Source organism: Octopus bimaculoides, chromosome Z (assembly GCF_046866305.1).
Source record: "Octopus bimaculoides isolate indiv1 chromosome Z, ASM4686630v1, whole genome shotgun sequence".
Taxonomy (NCBI): Eukaryota; Metazoa; Mollusca; class Cephalopoda; order Octopoda; family Octopodidae; genus Octopus; species Octopus bimaculoides.
In genome coordinates this window covers 23,765,542-23,787,259 of record NC_142944.1, presented here as the reverse complement: position 1 = coordinate 23,787,259, position 21,718 = coordinate 23,765,542, and the positions used below count along the sequence as shown (strand labels likewise).

The 21,718-nt window shown below is 37.7% G+C and overlaps 1 protein-coding gene across 1 annotated transcript in view; it reads right to left on the bottom strand.

Annotated features, from left to right (window-relative positions):
* Positions 1–20,130, bottom strand: part of LOC106882168 (nudix hydrolase 6) — a 75,349-nt gene extending 55,219 nt beyond the window's left edge. Inside the window, exons 1-2 of the mRNA XM_014932750.3 lie at positions 19,995–20,130; positions 13,863–14,282 (exon numbers count right to left, since the gene is read on the bottom strand). Of these exons, the coding sequence (XP_014788236.1) occupies positions 13,863–14,261 (399 nt within the window). The 5' untranslated portion in view covers positions 14,262–14,282; positions 19,995–20,130. The remainder of the gene's footprint in view (positions 1–13,862; positions 14,283–19,994) is intronic.
* Between the last annotated feature and the right edge of the window lie 1,588 nt (positions 20,131–21,718).

The following is a 21,718-nucleotide window of genomic DNA, read 5'->3' as shown; positions in this document are numbered from 1 at the left end:
CTTTCACATAGGGTAGACAGACTGTAGACAGTTTATTGGTTTCATCCTCTCTTTTCTTCATAATTGGAGTAGATAGTATGTTCTTGGGGTAGTTGTTTCTTAATAGATTGTTACTGAGCTTGATCATTTCCTCGTGGTGGGTATCACGATCGCTACTTATATTCTTTGCTCGGTGTTTTAGGCACTGAGCAATTCCTCTCTTTACACTGTATGGATGGTGGGAATTGAAGTTAAGGTATCGTCCAGTGAAGGTTGGCTTGCGATATACGGATGTCCTGAATCCATACTCGGTGCGTGTTATTAATACGTCCAGGAATGCCAGCTGATTGTTCTGTTCCTTTTCCATGGTGAACTGTATGGATGGATTTATTGAGTTCACATGATCTAGCAGCATTTGGACATCTTGCTGGTGGGGCCAGAGAATAAAGGTGTCATCAACGTATCGCAGCCATAGGGTTGGTTTTAGTGGTGTTGATCCTAAAGCCAAATTCTCGAAGTATTCCATGTATATATTGGCTATTATCGGTGATAATGGCGAACCCATAACTAAACCATCTTCTTGTCGATATATATCAGTGTCCATACTGAAGTAGGTAGTTTCTACACAGAAAGTCAACATTTCCATCAAGTTTGTTATTGGTATACTAGTGCGTTCTTTTAGATGGGTGTCTGTCACTAGTTTTTCTTGAATCACCGATAGTGCTTCACCAGTTGGGACTTTGGTGAATAGACTTATCACATCTAGACTCACCATCTGGTTGGATTCAATGGGGGTATCCTTGATCAATTCTGTGAAGTGGATGGAATTCTTCACGTATGATGTTGACTTTCCTGCTAATGGACTGATTATATCCACCAAGAAGCGGCTCAGTGGATGACATGCTGAACCGCTACAGCTCACTATAGGTCTTAGTGGAATACCTTCCTTGTGAATCTTAGGGAGACCGTACATGTGTGGTAGTTTACTGTAGTGTTGAGTCAGCTGTCTGTACTTCATTGGTGTGAAGTGATCCTTGTTCTTGATCAAGATCTGTGACAACTTCCTCTCTGTTTTCAGAGTTGGGTCTTTCTTTACTCTACTGTAGCTACCATCACTTATAAGACTTGCCAATTTTTCGGAGTAGTCAGACTTGTTCATCACCACTGTAGCATTTCCCTTGTCCGCTGGGAGAACTATGATGGAATTGTCTCCTTGTAGCCTTTTGATAGCGAACTTTTCTTCCTTAGTGATGTTTGGTTTGGGAAGTTTCGCTTTCTCCAGTACCTGTCTCACCTTCCACCTTAGTGTAGATAATGTAAATAATGTAAATAATTCCTCATCTCTTAAATATAGAACTGTAAAATTAGACAATACGACGCTGTACTACAGATGACATCATTTGGAACCACAAGAGATTTAACTGAGGCAGCATTCATCCAAACTTTCAAGATCCGACCTCAGATTTATCATCGCATTGTCTCTCTACTACCTCTGTCAAATGAATCACCAAAATTGGCCTTTCATTATTTATAATCTGTACCTGTTTGTTTGGTTATGAAATAAAATACACAAAACGTGTTTCTGAATTACGTGTATTTACTTTATATACATATGAGTTGAAAACTTTCTTCTAGCATTCCACTTAATATCTATGTTCCATGCTGGCATGGATTGGAGAGTTATTAATGTAGAAATATGGTATCGTAGTTACTAACAGTTGAGGGTTGCGTAGTCTAGACGGCGTGTTTAGATTTCATTATTCTCTTTAACCCGGGCGACGCCGGGTATTTCTGCTAGTATATATATATATATATATATATATATATATAAAATCATAAATAACAAGAAAAATATACTATGATAAAATTTATTTTACCATTGGAAATTCTTATTTAGTTACAACTGTTTCACAGCTTAATAAACATGTATAGATAATTTATTTTATTATATTTTATAATAAGTAATAAATTACTTACCTGGCTGCACTAATAAATATATATATACAATCTTAAAATTAATGTAAATATTAAGCTAGCTCTTCAGGCAAGAATAAAACCATGCTAAAAATAATCCCATAACATAATGTTTTCAAAAATGCAGAGTCAATTTTTAAAAACCTTTTATTCTACTTTCTGCTCTCTCTCTCTCTCTCTCTCTCTCTCTGGTGTATGGTAGTGAAACACAGACAATGAACGTAGAGGACTACATGTGGGATGAGTAAAATATGTGATGGTATCAAGGGATCTTGTCATGTGAATTATTTGGTGATCTCACTTCACTGGCGCAACAGAAAAATATGAAGTATACTCTGTAAAGTGTTTGGTGTTAGGAAGGGCCTATAACTGTAGAAACATTGCCATTCCAGACACTAGAGTTCAATGTAGTCTTCTGGCTAGAGGGATCATGTCAAACCATCCAACCCATGCCAAAATGGACCATGGAAATAAGACTATGATATACACACCTACATTCTACACACACAAACATATATGGAGATACGTGGCTGCATGGTTAAGATGTTTGCATCCTAACCACATGGTTTGGGTTTCAGTCCTATTGTGTGGCACCTTGGGAAACTCTATCCTTAGGCTACCAAAGCTTTGTGGGTGGATTTGGTAGGCAGAAACTGAAACAGTTTGTATGTGTGTGGGTATGTGTATATATTTTTACATGTATTTATGTGTATTTGAGTATGTTTATGTCTACTTATCTTGTTTTAATATAGCATAGTAGTTGTAAATGAGTGTCACAGTTATACGAGCAGTGTCATTCATTTCCAATATTCTGCAAAAACATATTCAGCCATGAGGGAATATTACCTTACTTGGAAACAGGTGAGAGTTGGTAGCAGGAAGGACATCTGGCTGTTGAGAATCAGCCTCAATAAACTCCAACTGACCTGTGCAAGCTTGGAAAAGTGGACATTAAAACAATAATGATGATATACATACACTTCTCTCTCTCTTTCTATATATATATATTCTATATAAATGAGAGCGCATGTGTGTATAGCCCTGAAAGGCTTTGAAATGGTGTATCCTTGAGAAAAACGGTTTTGATTTTTGAAATCTGCATCTCAAAGAGAAAGTTTTTCAGTAAATAATAATTTTAAAAATCGTGCTTGTGTAGATCTGTCAAGCGAAGTGAGATAGTAGTCGTAGCCGATGCTGGTACTACATCAATGTCACCCATGCTGGCGGCATGCAAAAAGCACCCACTACACTCTGAAAACTGGTAAGCCAGGGAGCTGCACCAGATTCCAATCTGATTTGGTAAGGTTTCTATGGCTGGATGCCCTTCCTAATGACCCTCCCAGGAATAGTAGACAAAGAAGATGGCTGGATGGATTGAAGAAAATATTTCATTTCTAAAGATAATGATGTTCATAATTTTAAAATTTTACTTTTAAATCTTTGCTATAAAGGAAAATATCAATTATTGTGAAAGAGTTAGAAAAACAGCTGTTGTATTATTCATGTGTTATTGTTGCTTCCAGTAACACTTGATATTGTTAAAGTCATACAAACCAAAACTGTAAACCAAATTGTGAACAATATGATGTCACCTACATGGTTACTCACATAATAGAAGAGTGGATGGGAGTGACCAGGGAGATGCTGAAAACAACTATTGAAGATTAAAACAAAGGAATATATTTAATAGATTGACTCAAAAATAGAATGAATAAATACTTTAACCCTTTGCCTGCCCAAAACATTTTCATAAGTTTTGTCCTAGAAATCCATGCTTTTCTGCAGACTTCTAATTAGCTCTTGTTTCATACATTTTGAGTAATAGAAATCTTCCCTTTCATGAGTCCCAAGTTACTCTGGTGGATGAAAAAAAATCAAGAGAGTGTATCATATATGATGCACAGATACCAGGGAAATATGTCCTGTGTATCATATGTGATACAAAAGACAGGCAAAGGATCAAAGAGTTACACTTCTTTTAATATATTAGTTGAGCTGTTTGCATTAAGATTTATAAAATTTCTTTTATTACACATCAAACATCACAGTTGGGACATTCGTTTCTACGTTAACAAAAAAAAAAAAAAAAGCAAAGAATTACAACTTAATTTTTAGCTTCTTTTTATTAGTAGACTTAATTCAATAGAAATTGTATTAAAGAACAGTTTTACAATAACTTCAAGGTTATATTACAATTATTAGATTTTCATCTTTACAAAAGACATAGATTTATTCTTGCAGTTATGATTTAAAAACTGAGTTCATAGCAATGGTTATTTTTCTTTTTCCAAATTGAATGCTTTTTTCATTTCTAAACGTTTATTGGTTTTGCTTTTCCTTTTAGCTAATTTAACAGCAGATTCTGCTTTTTTACGTTCTGAGAAGCTGTCCTTTCCATATAAGAAAACATCCAGCTTTTGTTTCATTATTTCACGAGCTTGTTTTCTGTTAACTTCCAATGATCTACTCACATGACACTGAAAACAGAAAATGTATTTCTATCAAACAGGAATAGCTTTCTTTAACATCAAGAAACATTATACATACATATATATATATATATACATATATATATATATATATATATATATATGCAGGCATATAAAGAGAATAGCTACTTATTTCTCTGGAATTGATCAGGTGATGTAGGCACCTCAGATGCAACCCAAATAAGGGTTAAAAATTGATGAGGCAGTTCACCACTTTTTGTCAATCTCCAAAGAAATAGGTAAAGTTGATATGTTTGTATGTCTATGACATAGATTTACATATATTATATCATCATCATTTTAACATCCATGCTTGCATAGATCAAATGAAGCATTTTGAAGCAGATTTTCTATGGTTGGGTTCTCTTCATGTTGCCAACCATTACCTATTACCAACAAGGTAACAGAGTAATATTTTCCCTAGTCCTTTGAATATGAACAGCACTATGGCTGGATATGCTTCCAAGGAAGATTGCAATTGAACAACACTACTTGTATTATGGTAATATTTGTTTACAGTTAGTGACCAATGTCAAAACAAGAAAACACAAACAAACACACATACACATATGACTCAAACTATCAAACCTGCTCACAAAGCTTTGGCCAAACCACAGTCATAATAGAAGATACTTGCCTAAAGTTTCATGCAAGGGGACTGAGTCTGAAACTACGTGGTTCAGAAGCAAACTTCTTAATCACACAGCCACACCTCTGTGTGTGCGCATGCATGTGTGTCTCTATGTGTGTGTGATTGTATGTGAATGTATGTGAGTATCTATAGATAGATACATGCACGTATGTTATGCCAAGTTGCTCTAAGTGTTACTGGTAACATGTAACTAAGAACAAGTCACATGATTGGACCATTGGCAACTAAACTGAACTGCACCAAGCCTACTGAGTAAAGAGTAAGGTGTATTGTTGGACATCCTGTAGGGCAAAAGCAAATTTTGTCAAAGGATGGACAAACTCAGTAGTACCAATGGTCATCAAACAGCCAGGAGTTAGAGAACTGCATTGGAACTGAACCTGGAATCATGTGGTTGGGAAGCAAACTTCTTACCAATCAGCCATGCCTGCACTTGATGTCCACTTTGCATATGGGTTGTACTGAGTCAGTTCTTATTTGGAGTTAGTTCTCTTTGGTGTGGTTGGGAGACCACATCTTGATGAAATGCTTTCTTTCAGTATGGTTTTTATGTAAGGATACCCATCCTAATACCAGCCACTTTCAGAATGTACTGAGTGTATTTAACTTTTATTTAATAGGTTGCTATATTCTTGACATGATAAGACTAAAGAGTCCTCTTGACCCTATGATGTCTCTGCTCATTCACAAATGTAGGTTACATTTTAAGCACAGCACAAGAAAAGGGAATTGTTACTGTTCCACATTGTCTCCATTTATTCAGAGCAATGTAGGTGAGAGATTGATTGCAAAGGAAGAACTAGGTTGAGAGGGAGGAAAAAAAAAGAAGATAGGAGGTGAGGTCACAGTGATAGGAAGAACTTGAGGGAAAAATTGAAGAAACAGTACAGACAGAGTGTAATAAGACAGGCAATAATGGTAGAGGGTAATGCAAATGAGACACTACACCCACATCTTTGCAGGTGAGAGAGAGAGAGATTAGTAATGAGTGACCAAGTGAAAGAGTGACAGCTAGCAGTATAGAAATGGAGTGGTGATAATGTTTAGCTGGTAAGAGAGAGAAGAGAAGAGAAACAGAAGAGGGCTGGTGACAGGAAGGGCAACTAATTGTAAGAAATCTACCTCAATAAATTGTTTGACACATGCATACATGTGGCACATTGCTGTACTTGAGAAGACTCACCCACTACAACAGAATTGAGATCCTAAAACCAAGGTGCCATGTAAAAACTGATAGTGTGGGTGCTGGTGCCACTTAAAAAGTGCCTGTGATGGTGCCACACAAAAAGCACCCAGTACACTCTGTGGAGTGGTTGGCATTAGGAAGAGTGTCCAGCTGTAGAAACCAAGCTAAAACAGACCATGGAACCTGATATGGCCTGTTCCTGTCAAACCATCCAACCTATATCAGCATGAAAAATGGACATTAAATGATAATGATTGTATTTATTATCATCCCCTAAATCATAAAAATGGAGTTTAGGACTTTAATTAAGTTTCACTTGTAGTGAGGAGTGGCTTTACAGATAAGTTAGCATGATGATTCCCCATCCCACTCTCTCCCATACCTAAAGAGAATTAGAAAGGATTAGAAAGTTAATATTCCATCCAATTTCAATGTATCTACTAATGAAATCAGAAACTTGTCACTAATTAGACAGCAGTCCTCAAGAACCCATAGTTATGATAAATTCTTTAATGTCTATACCATCAAGATAAGCTACTCGTGCTCAGATAATTTCATTTCACAACACTGCATGCTATAACAGAAACAACTATGCACCTACACAGTCTCCACCCAACAGCTCAATCTGTAACTGGTGAAATGCTACCTATTGCCACTGTTGAAATGCCTGCCAGGAGGATATTGTTTCTCAAATGTCATTGTCTATAGAGCAACTCTATCTGTATAGTTACTCTATCTGTGTAGTAATAACAGTAGAACTACTACAAAGGGAAAGAAGACCCCACCTCTACCTGGAATTCTTCACTGTACTCATTGCCAACCCTCACCTTACTGACAGCGTCCCTGTACATGGCTCGCACAGCTCTCACTAACCATTCATCTATCCCTAGTTTCCTCATTGACCACCAGGTAAGGGATCAGGGGACCCTGTTGAAGGCTTTCTCCATGTCAATGAAAGCTAGGTACAGAGGTTTATCCTTGGCTAGGTATTTCTCGTGCAGCTGTCTTACCAGAAATATAGCATCAGTGGTGCTTTTCCCTGGCACGAACCAAACTGCATCACATCTAAACTGACTCTCTCCCTAATTAGTTGGGCTATGACCCTCTCAGTGACCTTCATTAACTGGTCCAACAATTTGATACCTCTGTAATTATCTGTACCTAAAGCGTCACCTTTACTTTTGTAACAGTTGACTATGGTGCTGCTACACCAGTCATTGGGTATGACTCCTTCGTGTATCACCTGGTTAACAATATTGGTGACTAGGCTATAGCCGACACTACCAGATATTTTGAGCATCTCTGCAGTGATTTCTGATGGGTCGGGGGCTTTCCCTGTCTTCATACTCTTGATTGCTTTATCTACCAAGGTACTGTCAATTCGGATAGCTGATCCCTCTGTTGGGTCGACATTCGGCAGACTCTCTTTCTCCCATTCGTTCTTTTTATTGAGCAACCTTTCATAGTGGCGTCTCCAAACCTCTCTCTTTGCAGCCTCGTTTAATGCAAGTGAACCATCATCCATGTGGACACATTTCTCTCCTATGTACATACATATATACATATATGAATCATCATCATTTAAAGTCCATCTTCTGAGCTGGCATAGACTAAATGGCTTGACAAGAGTCAATGAACCAGAGGACTCCATTGTGCCTCAATGTCTGCTTTGGTTCAGTTTCTACAGCTGGATGCCCTTCCTATTGCCAACTGCTTTATACAGTATACTAGATAACAAGACCTCCTTCTACTGAACTGGGGTTACAGTAGAGAGGGAGGCTGCTTTATGCTAGAAGATGGAAAGTTAAAATACGAAGCAGGCTTGTCACATTATAGAAGAGAGTGTGGGAGTAATAAAGTTGGAATGGGAAAGAGATATAAAATAGTAATGATCACATGGCAGGATGGATTCTCAAAATGTTAGTTGAATAGAAGTGAGAAGGGACAAAAGAACAGGGAGTGAGAGTAGTTAACAGTTGCAATACTTGGATGGAGAAAGTGAGAGATAGAGATGGGGGAATGAGTGAGGGAGTGAATTAATGAAGAACAAGTGTTGAAGGATAAGTAGGTAAGGCAGGGACAAGTAGGTGACAACTGTAAAGACCGGGTCTGTCTATTCACCTATCTATCTATCTATCTATCTATCTATCTCATCATCATCATCATCATCATCGTTTAACGTCCACCTTCCATGCTAGCATGGATTCTATATATATATATATATATAAATAAATATAGACATGCACACACGCATGCATACAGGATGCAGTGAATAAACTGTCGACTAATTTACGCGAAAATGAAAATAACACTGACATCTCATCTAAGTCGATATATTTACCAAAATTACGTTAAAATATCTTGAAATATTAAAGAGTAAATTTATTCAATAAAATCACCATTGACTTTCAGATGACTTTGGAATCTCATGGTCTCCTTGGATAGTTTCCTTGTTTAAGTTGGTGGTGTCTTGTCGGTCTCTCGCTTAACTGCACCCCACACATAATAATGAAGTGGGTTGTGGTCTGGTGGTCACAGAAATTGCCTGACAGCCATGACTGGGTTCTCCTGTTTGTGTGGCATGGTGCAGAGTCCTATTGCCAGACATAAGGTCTTTCAGCAGCCACCCTCTTCACCCAGGGCAGCACTACCTCCTCCAGGCACTTGATGTAGGCCTTCATGTTGAGTCTGAGGCCATGCCAGAACAGACAACGGAACCTGCTGCAATCCCCAACCTTAACAGCTCCAGTCAAATTGTCCAACCCATACCAGCATAGCAAATGGACACAAAATGATGATGATGATGATGATGATACACATCCATATTCATACGCGTGAGAGAGAGAGAGAGAGAGAGAGAGAGAGAGAGAGAGAGAGAGATAGTGTGTGTGTGTGTGTGTGTGTATGCATGTGTGTGTGTGATCTTAACTTTATGCAAAATGCTGGGATTTTAAACCTTGTGCTTTCTCATACAAAATTTCATGTAGACACCAGCTCATCGGTCCTACTGAACTGTCCAACCCATGCCAGCATGGAAAAAAGGACATTAAATCTGACACTAAACTCCACTTGCGAAGACCTGTTGAGGCAAGTGAAATCGAACTAAATTCGACGACTGGCATCCATACCAACGTCGTCTCCTTCATTGGATACGAAACTCAGCTTGTGAAGACTTATTTGGGCAAGCAAAAGCAAAATTGGGATGGCACCTGTGCCCAGCGTCGCCTTTCTGGCACTTGTGCCCGCGGCATGTGTAAGGACTTTCGAGCAAGATCGTTGCCAGTGCCCCTGGACTGGCTCTTATGCGGGTGGCACATAAAATACACCATTTTGAGTGTGGCCGTTGCCAGTACCGCCTGCCTGGCCTTCGTGCGGGTGGCACATAAAAGCATCCACTACACTCTCGGAGTGGTTGGCATTAGGAAGGGCATCCAGCTGTATAAACTCTGCCAAATCAGATTGGAGTCTGGTGTAGCCATCTGGTTTCACCAGTCCTCAGTCAAATCGTCCAACCCATGCTAGCATGGAAAACGGACGTTAAATGACGATGATGATGATAATGATGAGGATGATGATGATGATGATATATAGGGTCCTCATTTTCTGATTTTGTTCTCTCAAAATTTACTATTTCCTTCCTGTGCCTCACTTTCACAGTTGTTGGCTAAAGTTGGAATGCTATCTAATTAAGTCAAAGCTTAATTTCAAGTATGGTTCTTGTAATGTATTTTATTTTAGGGTGGGTCAGTTCCATATTAAGTTCTTAGTTATTCAGAGATTTCTGTGACTGTGGAATTTATCATGCTTGGTAAGGGAAAGAAAAAGGAATATATAAAATACATACTTGAAATTAAGCTTCTATTACAATATACAAATAAGCCTGCAAATACAGTAAAATAAACTTTGACCTAATTAGATAGAATCCCAACTTCGGTCAGCAACTGGTGTAAAGCCAAGGTGAACCATACAATTTTACAATCAGATCGGACTTCAGACTCAAACTAACCTCCTCTCGCTTCCTCCTGAATCCTAACCAATACACAACAAATAGAATACTGTTCACTTCAAGCCAAGCTGGTTGAAAGACCTTGAATGAAGCTGCACAGAAAATCATACCCAGTTACATATGCAACTGCTTATACACTGTGCAGCAAAAACATATGTAGGTTGTCATATCTATAAAAGTATGCTGCACCGTTAGCAAGGTGAGACACACATAAGAAAGAAGAAAGCAAAGGACCACTGATGAGGTCACAGAAGTGTGACGAAAGAACTTTGGCCGAAATAGGATTAATGTAATATAATGTAATATAAAGCTGAAGCAAATTAACACCAAATATACAGTGCGTGTGTTTCTATTGGCTAAACTGGCAATATGACCATCCCCAAGTACAACATCTGTTTCAACACATGATTTCACATTAAAAATCTTGCAAAACAAATATATAAACGGAACACATATATACATATATCTTTAATCTTTCACCTTTTCACTCATTTCAGTTATTGGACTGTGGCCAAGATGGAGCACTACCTTGAAGGGTTTAGTTGGACAAATTGATCTCAGTACTTATTCTTTAAGCTTGATACTTATTCTATTGATTTCTTTTGCCAGACTTCCAAGTTACAGGGATGTAAACAAACCAACACTGGTTGTTAAGTGGTGGTGGGGGACAAACACAAAAATACAGATAGCTATATACAGATATATATATATAGTTATGCATACATACAGACATATATATATATATATATATATATATATATATATATATATATATATATATATATATATATATATATATATATATATATATTTATATATATATGTATGTGTATATATATATATATATATATATATATATAGGGTGCAGTGAATAAATTGTTGTTTAAATTACACAAAAATGAAAATAACACTGACATGTCATCTTAATTGATATATTTACCAAAATTACATAAAAATATCTTGAAATACTAAAGAGTAAATTTATTCAATAAAATCACCATTGGCTTCAACCATGGCTTCCAAATGACTTTGGAATCTCATGGTCTCCTTGAATAGTGTCCTTGTTTAAATTGATGAATGCTGCCATAATCCTTGCCTTCAGTTCATCTTTGGTGTTACAAGGAGTTTTGTTGGTCTCTCGCTCAACTGCACCCCACACATAATAATCAAGGAAGTTGCACTCTGGGGAGTTAGGTGGCCAGATGTTAAGGGTGATGTAGTCGCAGCAACTGTCTGACAGCCATAACTGGGTTCTCCTGCTTGTATGGCATGGTGCACAGTCCTATTGCCCGACATAAGGTCTTCCAGCAGCCACGCTCTTGACCCAGGGCAGCACTACCAACTCCAAGCACTAGATGAAGGCTTCCATATTGAGTCTGAGGTCATGTGGGAAGATGAATGGAGGCATAACATTACCATCACTAGTGATACCATGATGTTGACTGGATGTTTGATATTTATCACTCTCAGTACATGTTTTGGGGACACAGCAAGCCAACACTTGTTGTTTGTTCACCATCTGATCCTAGCAGAAATTTTTCTCTTCTGAGAAAAACCAAAGCATGTTCGATGGATCTCAATGACAAGGAGGGATTATTGTCAATCATGGCCTGGATCTCACCAACAAATTCAGGAGTTCTTTTCTTATCATAATGATCAGAGTGAATTTTCCCAACTGCCATACCTTCATAATCACCATTAGACTTATCCAACTCTTTCTGAATCCTGTGCACTGTCCTCAGATTGATACCCAAACACTCTGTTCATATTGGAGCTTCTGGCATGAATGCCAAGCAGTACAGCATGTCATTTCCATGGTGCTGTTTTTCTCACAGACAGTGCCCAACTGATCTTACTATACTGTGTAGTTAACAAAATCAGAAACAAACAATGCACATGCACGAAGTTAAAATATAAAATGGCGACAATTTACCTATTGCATCCTGTATGTATGTTTATATATATATATATATATATATATATATATATATATATATATATATACATATATATATAGCTGCCTGAAAAAGTGCCACACCCTAACAGTTGAGGGAACCCGTGAAAGAGGTAGGCCCAGAAAGACCTGGGCTGAGGTGGTGAGGCAAGACCTTCGTACATTGGGCCTCACCGAGGCGATGACTACTGACCGAGACCTTTGGAAATGTGCTGTGCGTGAGAAGACCCGGCAAGCCAAGTAAGATCGTTGCCAGTGCCCCTGGACTGGCTCTTGTGCGGGTGGCACATAAGATGCACCATTTTGAGCGTGGCTGTTGCCAGTACCGCCTGACTGGCTCCCGTAGGATTTTCGAGCGAGATCGTTGCCAGTGCCCCTGGACTGGCTTGTGCGGGTGGCACATAAAAGACACCATTTCAAGCGTGGCCGTTGCCAGTATCGCCTGACTGGCCTTCGTGCAGGTGACATGTAAAAGCACCTACTACGCTCTCTGAGTGGTTGGCGTTAGGAAGGGCATCCAGCTGTAGAAACTCTGCCAAATTTAGATTGGAACCTGGTGTTGCCATCCAGTTTCACCAGTCCTCAGTCAAATCATCCAACCCATGCTAGCATGGAAAGCGGACGTTAAACGATGATGATGATGATGATATATATATATATATATATATATACATACATATATATATATATATATATATATATATATATATATAGATAGTCCCATGCTGTGGGACTGAACCTGAAACTATGAGATTGGGAAGCAAACTTCTTACCACATAGCCACACCACATATACAGGAGGTGCAGGCATAGCTGTGCTGTATAGTTAAAATGTATGTTTCACAACCATGCAGTTTTGTGTTCCATCCCATAGACTAGTACCTGTAGCAAGTGCATTCAACCATAGCCGCAGGCCAACTAATGCCTTACAAATGAAACTAGGCATTTGATTGATGGAAACTGTACAGAAGCCCATTGTGTGTGTGTGTGTGTGTGTGTGTGTGTGTGTGTGTGTGTGTGTGTGTGTGTGTGTGTGCGTGCATGTGTACTTGTGTGTCTGTATATATTTGCCCATTGTTTGGGCAACAGTGAGTATGTCAAGTGTAAACAATATATCTTGCAGTCCAGAAGATGAATATGTGAAGACCTGTAGAATTAAGTACCTAACTGGGAAACAAGTAAACATCTGGAAGAGTATCTGACAACAAAATACTACTAAGATGTTTTGTCCTATCCATGCCTGCATAGAAAACCAGATGTAACAATGATGATGCAGCTGAGATGACAATGACAACAATGATGATACTTTTGTGTGTGTGTGTGTGTGTGTGTGTGTGTGTGTGTGTGTGTGTGTGTGTGTGTGTGTGTGTGTGTGTGTGTGTGCGCGTGCGTGCTTATGTATATGTATATAATAGTCTCAGGTTAAGGTAGACTATTATTTAATTAACCTCATTCTACAGTGAAATAATTGGTGAGTTTCTCAGTAACAAATAGTAATTAGTAAAACAGTTTTCAAGTTCTGAAGAGTTAGGTTTCCTGGTCTGGGAAAATGTTGATAAATGTAGCAAAGGAAAGGATTAGTATAAGTGGATGGATTAAAAATCAAACAATTAAATCATTTACCTTGACAACTATACCAGTAGGTATATGTTTAAGAACACAACAGTTTGCTGTTTTATTAACTGATTGTCCACCTGGTCCGGTACCTCGTGCAAAACTCTCTTCTAGCTCGTCTTCTTTAATTTCAGGAAATTGATATGACTTAGATGATATTGGTGTAATAAACATTGTACAAATAATATTAGTTCCATAATGAGATAATTTAAAGTTATGGTAATTATACTTGATATAGTAATATTTTGATAATAATGAATTTCTAACAAGAGCAGAAGACGAACAGTTTAAATTTCTTTTAAAGTAAGAAGTTTGTTGACAGCAAAATGCAATATTAAAATGTAGTTTAGAATAAAAGAGTCCAAATCTATTTAGTATGTGATTGAATGAGTTGTGAATGAATGCCATATAGTAATTTTGGTTATATTTCTGAAAGTACACAAAATATTTTTTATATAAATATTAAGAAAATAAAACGTTTTTATAAGTGGTATACATAAAGAAAAATAATGTCTGACAGTAGCAGTTTGTCAAGTCTTATGTTGTTTGCAAGAAGAGTTATTGGATAAAGGAAGGAATAAGTTGGAGAAAAATTACTGTTTCAAAATCCAAAATGTTGGATATCTTTAGCAAAAATCAGAAATGATGAATACTGTATGATAGAACTAGTTGCTGCATATGCTTGCGACAAGAGGCTAATCTGGTTAAATATATAGTAAAGGAAAGGTTTGTGGATATGACTGTTATCATAACAATTGCTTTATTATAAAACTGTTAATTCCTTTACATCTTCTGGTGGTGCCACACAGGTATAGCAGCTGGCAATGTGTGTGTGCATGTGGCTTAGTGGTTAGGGTATTTAGCTCATGATCGTAAGGTTGTGATTTCAATTCCCAGTGATGCATTGTGTCCTTGAGCAAGATACTTTATTTCACGTTGCTCCAGTCCACTCATCTGGCAAAAATGAACAGAATGTGTTTTTCAAAGGGCCAACTTTGTCACACTCAGTGTCATGAGAACTACATTAATGGTACATGTGTCTGTGGAGTGCTCAGCCACCTGCAGGTTAATTTCAAAAGCAGGCTGTGCTGTTGATCAGATCAACTGGAACCTTTGTTTTCATAACCAATGTAGTGCCAGTTTATATATATATATATATTAAAATTGATTAAAAGATAATGTGTGAAATTATCACAACAATTTAATCAATTTATCACAACAATTTAATCAATTTAAACACAACAATTTAATCAATTTAAAAGTTATCAATCCATCTTCTCTGTCCACTATTCATGGGAAGGTCATGGAGGTAGAGTCTTCACACACCTCCTCCATAGAGCCCTATCAGAAGCAACCATCATTAGACTTTTCCAATGAGTTCCCTAGCATGACCAACTGCGACTATGGATAAAATTCAACCATCTCATTCTTGGCCTACCCCTAGATGTGCATACTACTGGAGCTGTGATCTCTTAGAGTGGTCAGCATTAGGAAGAGCATCCAGCCATAGAAAACCATGCCAAATCAGACTGGGCTCTGGTGCAGCCTTCCAGTGTGCCAGCCCAGTCAAACCAACCAACCCATGCCAGCACAGACAACAGATGTTAAATGGTGATGATGATGATGAGGTAAAGAGTTTTTTGTTACAAAGTCAACGGATTCTCTGCCAGAATACTTTATTGGTCAACCTAAAGTCAGAGTCCAGCTTATCCCCAAAGTCCTCTCATGATTTTGCCTGAATAAAAATAGACATGAGAGCTATCATCATTCAATATCCATCTTTCATGTTAAAATGGATAGATTAGATCAACAGGATCTGACACTGTAGGGCTGTGTTGAGCTTCTGCATCTGCTTTGGCATGGCCTCTTTGGCTGGGTGCTCATCCTAATATCAACTACTTTACAGTGTCAATTATTTCCATTATTTACATCTGATGGATATTTGTCCTCATCTTGTTTGTTGTTAACACAACATTTCAGCTGATATACCCTCCAGCCTTCATCAGGTGTCTTGGGGAAGTTTCTACTAGCTGTTACTGATGAAACTGAGACTGTAACATTACCACTTCAGTTTGGATGTCTCACTAAATTAAAATGTTTCCATTTTGTCACAGCTTCTATAAATACATAAATAAGAGATGGAAGGTTTCAGAATTATTTATGGACACTGAAATCATCATCACTATCACAACTTCATGTTTCATGCTGGCATGGGTTGAATGGTTTGACAGGATCCAATGTGACCAAAATCTGCATTGTGTTCCAGTATCTGCTATAGCATGGTTTCTATGGTTGGATGCCCTTCTTAAGGGTAACTACTGAGTATTTTTCCTTGCTCCCAACACTAGTCAGGTTGCCATGCAGCTTGCAAAACTAGAAACCTTAAGGGAAAGGGAAGGGTATAGTGGTTTTATGATAGGGGACAAGGAATTAAAGTATGAGAAGTGGGAGAAGACAGAGCATGTCCTTGTCAAGGAGGCTACTCACATTTGGAAAAGAGGAAGAGAATGTTCTGCAGGATTTGTGATGAGATAAATAGTGGAGATGAAGTGTACAGGTGGCCTCTGAAGGCATGAGATGAGAAGTGGGTAGGGTTGCAAGATTGTATGGGAAGCAGGAGACAAGGGATACAGAGGCAGATTGCAACTACAAAACTGGGTAGAGTTGAAGGGTGGATGACCAATGAGTTAATGAGTTGGGAAGTTAGAGGGCTGCAGAAGAGAGAATGAGAAGGGAGGGGAGAGCAACAAGCTAGTAATGATGGGAGGGAGGACAAGAAAGGGAGATGATGTGGTTGGATAGGCAGCAAGGAGCAGCAGAGAGAAAGAGACGCAAGTATAGTGTATGACGAGAGATAATTTGGCTCAATGTGTTGAGGGTAGGTGGGTGGTGAATCAATGAAGCATGTGAGTGGAGAGAACAATAATAATGGCTGAAGTATGGCTGTTTAGTGAAATGGTAGTGGTAGCATGTAAAATAACATGGTATCCCGGAATAGCTGTAGTGAGAGTTGATGGGCGGAAGGGATACAATATGAGGAGGAGATAGTGTGAGGTGTCCATTTGTGCGCATATATATATACTTACTTGGAAATGGATGCATCGCATTCAATTAACAAATAATAGATTATATATATATATATGTATGTGTGTGTGTGTATATATATATATATATATATATATATATATATATATATATATATATATATGGGTACAGGACATCACCAACAATACAAATAACATGAAATACATAAACAACGAGAAAAAAATGAAAAACAAGACAAGTAAACACAGAGAAAAGATCCTTCATCAGTTGTTGGCTGTCTGTCTACTCCCCATTTTGAATGAGGAGTAGATAGACAGCCGACAACTGATGAAAGGTCCTTTCTCTGTGTTTATTTGTCCTGTTTTCCATTTTTTCCTTTTTGTTAACGTATTTAACTCGTTTGTATACATATTTCATGTTATTTGCACCATATATGCAAATATTTTTACCCATATATGCATGTATGTACTTCTTGCAAGCAAACATTCACACAGACTTTTTTTCTCAGATGCTGAAAATTGCTTCCCAACTATCTACTCAGTCAAGTCTACAACTTCAGATCAACCATACTTGGTATTGGAACAATGAGGTAGGTCTGGTGAGATTGTTGAAATGTCAATATAAGTAGACATTAACTGCATATAAGAGGTAAAAATGGAGGAGAGCTTCAGCCAGACTTCTCACAAGGAAAGAAAAACATAAATTCTTCAGAGTAGGCAATAGTGATGGTGTGGGAAGGTGTGGATATACTTTTGACAGAGAAACGTGGAGATAGTGATTGAGGTAGTCAGAGTGTGAGAGGATAGTTGAATCTGAGACCAATCTTGGATAAAGCAACAATGATATTTATCTGTACATATGCATATGCAGAGACTGACATGAACAGAAGGATCGATTTTGTGAAGTCCTTTTGTATATTACCTTGATGATCAAAGACAACGACTTTAACATCATGGCTAGTAATTTCAACAGACATATTGTGCAGCAACCCATTGCATTCCATAGTGTACTTGCTACCATGTTCAACAGTACCCGCTCTTATGCTTAGATATGACTTTCATTCTTTCCTAACCTTCTCCAATCATGCATCAGTCACATGCTAAATCTGCACTGATTCCATGAGATTTTGAGAGTATTCTCCTGCTTGACCATTCCAATTTTGCCTTTTAACTGCAAAACATTTCAAGCATTACCCATATCAAGAAAACATCATTACACTTTCCCTCCTTGAACATGAATGACACTCAGCTACAGCTCTCACTTCACTCTGAATGCTAAGCTTCCTTATCACTAAGGACCTCTCCTGACGGAAGTACAACTTTAATGTACCTAACACTACATCCTAAAGACTGGCCTTTCTATTTAGGGCCAGAGGATATTTCAGTGCCCAATAGCTATTGATACTCTATAAGGCTCAAGCAAAGCTTTAAAATAGAGTACTGATCTAACATCTACTGTTGCAGGGTCACCCAACTAATTGGCATTAAATCACTCACAGACATATTCCTCACAGCTGGCTGAACTTGTACCTCTACCACATAGGCACTCCCTAACCACTAATCTCTCTACTTCGTTGTCTTTGTTGTGTCCAAACCATCCTCATTCCACTGGCCTTGCACTAACTTATATGCCCACTCTTTCTTCCTCAGAGCATTATGTCTCTGGGATCTCTTTTCTGCAAGTAATATACCTGCAACAGTTTAAACACAACATTGATGCCTTACATTTCACCAGAATTAGAAGGCCTGCAATGTCATGAAGCTCAGCTTCTTCCTCCAGAATCAGCAAATAAAAACAAACAAATCTATCTTTGTTTGTTTTTATTTGTGGATTCCAAAAGTGCATTCCATAAGTGACCATTCAGGCTTTCAAAATTATTCCAAGGGTGTTTCAATCGCGACCATCCTACATTACAAACATGACCATGTAACACTCTACTTAGATTTTTTTCTTAAAGACACTTTGGATAATCTTAGATACACCACTCCCAAAATATTTTTTAAACAATGGGTTGGAAGGTTTTCTATCATAGGAAGATCATTAGCAGTCATAATGGTTGTAGTTGGAATGTCGTCGATCATAGGACTGATCGAAGCTGATCTGGGGTTAAACAACAATATATATTTCAACAATGCTGAAATATATTCTGTTGAGTATCAATGTTTGTTTTTCAATATTTTGATGGTAATTCATGGATTGATTAGGAACTGTAGCTGTAATTTCTAGCATGCTAGAGGACGTGCACACACGCATACACAAATCTATCACTAGTTGTTTAGTTTCAGGTTAGTTCTGGTAGACCAATCATCAACAATATTCTACTCGTGACCTTCCCATATTTTTCAGGCAGCATGTCCTAGATTACATAATCCAATGTATCTTTTAAAAACATAAGGTGCGAGATAAGGGCGATTAGGGTGACAAAAAAAACAACAAAAAACAAAAATAGAGATGGTCACACTTGGAACATTTTCAAAAGATGGAATGGTCACAGTTGGAACAATTTTAAAGCGTTCCAACCGTGGTCATGGTCACAATTTGAATACCTTTAGAAAGATGCATGTTTTCAAGTATAAATGCACACATATGTGTACATATGCATGCGCACGTGAAACAGTACATGTGCAAAACAATCAGACCGTTTATTTTCAGTTTCGAAAACATTTTCTATTTTGTAATTTGTCATTTACGGGATACCCTATTTTAAGTAAGTTATAAATGAAAATGTTTACTTGCATATTATTAATTACTCTTCTTATAACTAATGACCAATGTAAATTTGAAAATATGAAATTGTTTAATATGGATATATTCAAAGGTAAAGTGAGCAAGTAATTTTGAAGAAGAATACTAATAAATCTTATAATTAATTTTGTCCTGAGATTTAAATTGTCCTCTGAAGTAGCGAGTCAAAATAGCTTAACACACAACATAAAGTTATGTACACTTGAATAATTTCTTCGAAAAAATTTTCTGAATCCATAAAGTAAAATAATTCGTAAAACATATCCATATTTACTTGTAAGTGTAAATATATTAAATATCATGTGAAAAACACAACAGATTTAAAGTAGATAATCATAACAAAGCATTTACCTTATGAATGTCAACAACGTCAGACAATAGTCTCAGCAGTAGGCGGTGTAAACACAATTATGTTCTCATTTGAAAGTCAACCGCCTCATGAAAAAATATTCTTTTCTAATCTGGGCACAAGGCCTGAAAGTTTGAGGGAAGGAGTAGTCGATTAGATCGACCCCAGTACGCAACTGGGATCTATATGGTTTGACGGCCAACACTTGTTTTCTTAACGAAACACTTTCAAACGTGGGATACTGGTAGAATGTGTCATATAAAACATCTTGGTGGACATTGGAATTAGACACTGAGGGAAAATGGCTGTAACTTTTTTATTTTTTAATTTTGGCGATTTTCGTTTTCGTTAATGTGTTCTGCATGTCACGGTCATGCGATTCCCCCTAAAAAAAATTTTGAACCATCACCCCCCCCCCCCCCACACGGGGGGGGCGGGGATTTTCATTTTTGACATTGTGTTCTACATGTCCAGGTCGTACGAATAGCCTTCTCGCAACTTAGATGTGAAAATGAACGGCTTACATTTATATTGAAACAAAAAGGATTACATGTGGAGTCCCCACCACGAAACTTGATATGCTAGAAATAACAGCTAAACGCGGACAATCCAAATCTTGCATTGGTCCAGATGGACTATATGTAATCTGAACCTTTCCCCACCTTATTTATTATATTTTTTTTTACGGAATCCCACGTTTTAGGCTATGGAGATTCCGATTCTGAAAAAAAAATTATCAAATATCTCAAATTGAAGTGCACCTTATATGAAATAAATATGAAGGAAAAAATGCGCTTTGGCAAACGGGGTTAGGGTTAGGCTCAGGGTTAGGGTTAGGGTTTAGGTTTTGAGTTAGGGTTAGGGTTAGGGTTTAGGTTTTGAGTTAGGGTTAGGGTAAACCTAACCCTAACCCTAACCCTAACCCTAACCAGATTTGGCTGTTATTTCTAGCATGTAAATAGCCTGCTTGGTGGGGCGGGGAATTGAAATTTTTCAAACAATTTTTTTTCAGAATCGGAATCTCCATAGCCTAAAACGTGGGATTCCGTAAAAAAAAATTAAATAAATAAGAGGAGTTAGGGTTAGGGTACGACCTGGACATGTAGAACACAATGTCAAAAATGAAAATCGCCTAAATAAAATAATAAATATCCCCCTCCCCCCCCCCCCGTGTGTGTGTGTGTGTGTGGGGGTTAGTTGGGTCCAAAATTTTTTTTATGGGGGAATCGCATGACCGTGACATGTAAAACACATTATCGAAAACGAAAATCGCCAAAATTAAAAAATAAAAAAGTTACAGTCATTTTCCCTGTGTCTAATTCCAATGTCCACCAACATCTTTTTCTCTTAGCCTTCTTAACAAAAATTACTTCTTAATAAGTTATTTCATGTTAAAGTTGTCGTATTTCTGTAATTTCAACCAATCACTGACGTCTATTCAGCTGAATACAGTTAGTGCTGTTCGGTGTCAAGTGTGTTATTCCCTGTTTAATTATATCATTATTCCCTAGTAAGGGTTTAGGATTTTAGGGTTAGGGTTCGGGTTTTAGGGTTAGGGTTGGGGTTAGGGTTAGGGTTAGGGTTATGGTTATGAGTTATAGAGTTAGGGTTTGAGGTTATGGCAAAAATAATCATAACCCTAACCGTAATCCTAAAACTAACCCTAATTCTAAAACCCGAACCCTAACCCTAAAACCCTAAAGCTAAAACCAGTACAAACGCACGA